At 44.7% G+C, this 2716-nt stretch overlaps 1 protein-coding gene and 1 non-coding gene across 2 annotated transcripts in view; both read right to left on the bottom strand.

Moving 5' to 3' along the window:
• efl1 (elongation factor like GTPase 1) overlaps nucleotides 1-2716 on the bottom strand; it is a 74760-nt gene that overhangs the window by 21876 nt on the left and 50168 nt on the right. The window contains exon 15 of the mRNA XM_014334110.2: nucleotides 59-190. Coding sequence (XP_014189596.1) covers nucleotides 59-190 — 132 coding nt within the window. The remainder of the gene's footprint in view (nucleotides 1-58; nucleotides 191-2716) is intronic.
• LOC121814654 lies at nucleotides 1839-1945 on the bottom strand. Its single transcript, XR_006054488.1, has one exon. It is a non-coding gene; the product is annotated as a U6 spliceosomal RNA (small nuclear RNA).

The following is a 2716-nucleotide window of genomic DNA, read 5'->3' as shown; positions in this document are numbered from 1 at the left end:
TAACAAAGCAGCAGATTAGTTTCATGAACTACATGTGAGAGCGCCTTCGAAGACCTACTTGGATGTTTGGGCTCTATGGCAACCCTGACAATGGGCGTGGCCTCAAAGTTGAGCGGGGTAAAGGGAGGACAGGCGGGTGAGGTGGACAGCGTGGCCGACTTCAAGACGAACTCCTCGAGCCCTCCGATACCTGAGTGTGAAAAACATCAGACGTGAGGACATCGCACCAAATAAAACATGCAGCTGCTTTAAACAGATTCCCCCACGATTCACCAGAATCACATGATCACCAAATAACTGAGGGGCAGAGGAAGCAAAGCTAAAAGAGTCACAGAAGAGAAGAAATATTGTTTAGAACAGGAAGAAAGTGGATCAATAATAATAAATACACACACGTCCTGCTTCTTGCATGTTAAGTAACAAAAGTTTGACTGTGTGTAACAAACGTGACCATCACAGCACAGCCGTGCTTATAAAGTGACTCCACACCTGCTCGGCAGGATCAGCTCAAGCACCTGCATATATGATATTTAATGTCCGTGACAGGAGCGAGCTCTGTACCCGGGATCTTGAGCTGTTCCCATAATTCACTGGAGCAACATTTTAAAACGTGTGTTTTGGGTTAACTTTCAACAGTCATGTGACCAAAAATGTGCACAACAAACAGAGAAACAGCTGATGCTGAGAGGTCAGGAGGGTAACACTCGCTGATTTTCAGTGCAGGGTTTTTTCACGCTGTAAAGCAGAGCGCTGGAGTATCAGCGTTTCAATCTAATTTTACCCGAATCAGCAGAAATTGGAGGAACGAGTTGTTTTGTTTATTAAAAATGCAGAACACTGGATCCAAGCCTGGTAACAAAAACTTTAATTAAGCTGGAGGGGGGAAAAAAGCAGGAAACCACAAACTCCAACAAACAAAACGAGATTCCAGGAAAACACAAACAGGACGAAGGAAAGCATGAGAGGACTTTAAACACAGAGCTGAAGCTAATTAAGCACAGGTGACATAATGATCAGAGCACAAACGAAGCAAAACCAGAGACGCACAAAGAGAGTGATCGCCAAAGTAAAACAGGAAGTGAGAATCAGAGTCGTCTACCAATCAGAGGGTGGGTGGGCCGATCCACGTCCAAGTTTCTTTAAGCCTGCGTTACCCTGCATGCATGTGTGTGTGAAACAGGCTTTGAGTAGTCGATTACACACTTTAACTGAGCACATTCTGGACTATCAGTTGAGCCCAACACAAAATACAAGCTGCAAACTGACAAAAGAAAGACAAACACAGCGTGCTGAGTTGTGGCTTCCCTTCAGGCTGATGTTTGGTAAAAAACGAGCACATCTGCTTTGGAACAGAAAGTGAACTTCCTGGACGTGTTTGGAGACACGAGTGCCGTCGGGTTATGTTGCTCTGTCACTGGATCGGCAGCTTAAAATTCTATTACAGACAAAAGCTTAAACAAACCCAAGTTTACTTTGTTACTTTGTAACATTCGCATGTTTACTGTTTATCACACACACGAGAATTTACACTGTCGGACAAACCAAACGTGACATCATCATGAATACATAATGTAGCTGTGACACTGAGCCACAGACCCACAGACACAGACACACATATAACAACAAGTGTCAGATCCACACAGCTGCTCTGGGATCAGCTACAGAAGTCGATGCCTAAGTTTAGTCTCCAGTTTGAAAGCTGGCTCCGCCCCTTTTTAATTGTTGCCATTACAGGAATATTTCTTTTTACCTCTCCTCTTTCTGTTATAGGAGTTTAATACTTTTTATGCGGAATGTCGCATTTTAAACCCCTAACCTGAGGAAAGAGAGCGTTCATCAAAATGTGGAACCGCTTCACGATTTTGCGTGTCATCCTTGCGCAGGGGCCATGCTAATCTTCTCTGTATCGATTCCAATTTATCGTATGTGCTGCCTGAGCGAGCACATCCAGCCTGCAGCACAGCCTGCCATTTACTGCCCTGCTGCAGGACGGCCTCGGTAACACGGTGCAGACTCGACGGCTGCAGACGGACCAACGAGTCGACCGAGAGTCAGGAAAGGACCCGTTTTTGTCTCGTTGACATCAACATTTGAACTGTGAGCATAAACTAGCTCTTCAATTCTTATGAAATTAGTTTTTATGGCAACATTTCCTTTTAACTAAAAAGGGGCGGAGCCTAAGTGAACCACTGATTTGTGCGTGAAATGTTTGTACACACAGTTTACACACAGATTTGTGTATGTACACGGTGAATGAGGCCTGATGTGAAGTTGTTGATGCTAAATCAAGAAACTGTGAATCCTCCTTGCTGCTGGGATCCATCCTTATTGACTCCAATAAGAGGCTACACCTGAGGTGGAGGCAGGTGATCTGCTGTTCTGTTAGCATTTCCAGAAAAACTACCAAACTCATCCTTATGAAACTTGATGAAGAGCAGTCAGATGAAGAACCTGATAGATTTACAGCTTTAACTCTGAAAGAAATCAGCTTTAGTAGCTGAAATAACTGAGGAGGTGATAAGCCTCCAGTCCTGAAGAGGCCTTAAGCTCCGCCCCCTTTAATTGTTACTAAGTTCATAAGAATTGAAGAGCTAGTTTATGCTCACAGTTCAAATGTTGACGTCAACGAGACAAAAACGGGTCCTTTCCTGACTCTCGGTCGACTCGTTGGTCCGTCTGCAGCCGTCGAGTCTGCACCGTGTTACCGAGGCCGTCC

This window comes from Haplochromis burtoni, unplaced genomic scaffold (assembly GCF_018398535.1).
Source record: "Haplochromis burtoni strain Fernald_Lab_line unplaced genomic scaffold, NCSU_Asbu1 Contig_69, whole genome shotgun sequence".
NCBI classification, from domain to species: domain Eukaryota; kingdom Metazoa; phylum Chordata; class Actinopteri; order Cichliformes; family Cichlidae; genus Haplochromis; species Haplochromis burtoni.
Note: the sequence above shows the minus strand (reverse complement) of the source record. Positions and strands in the feature narration are given on the sequence as shown.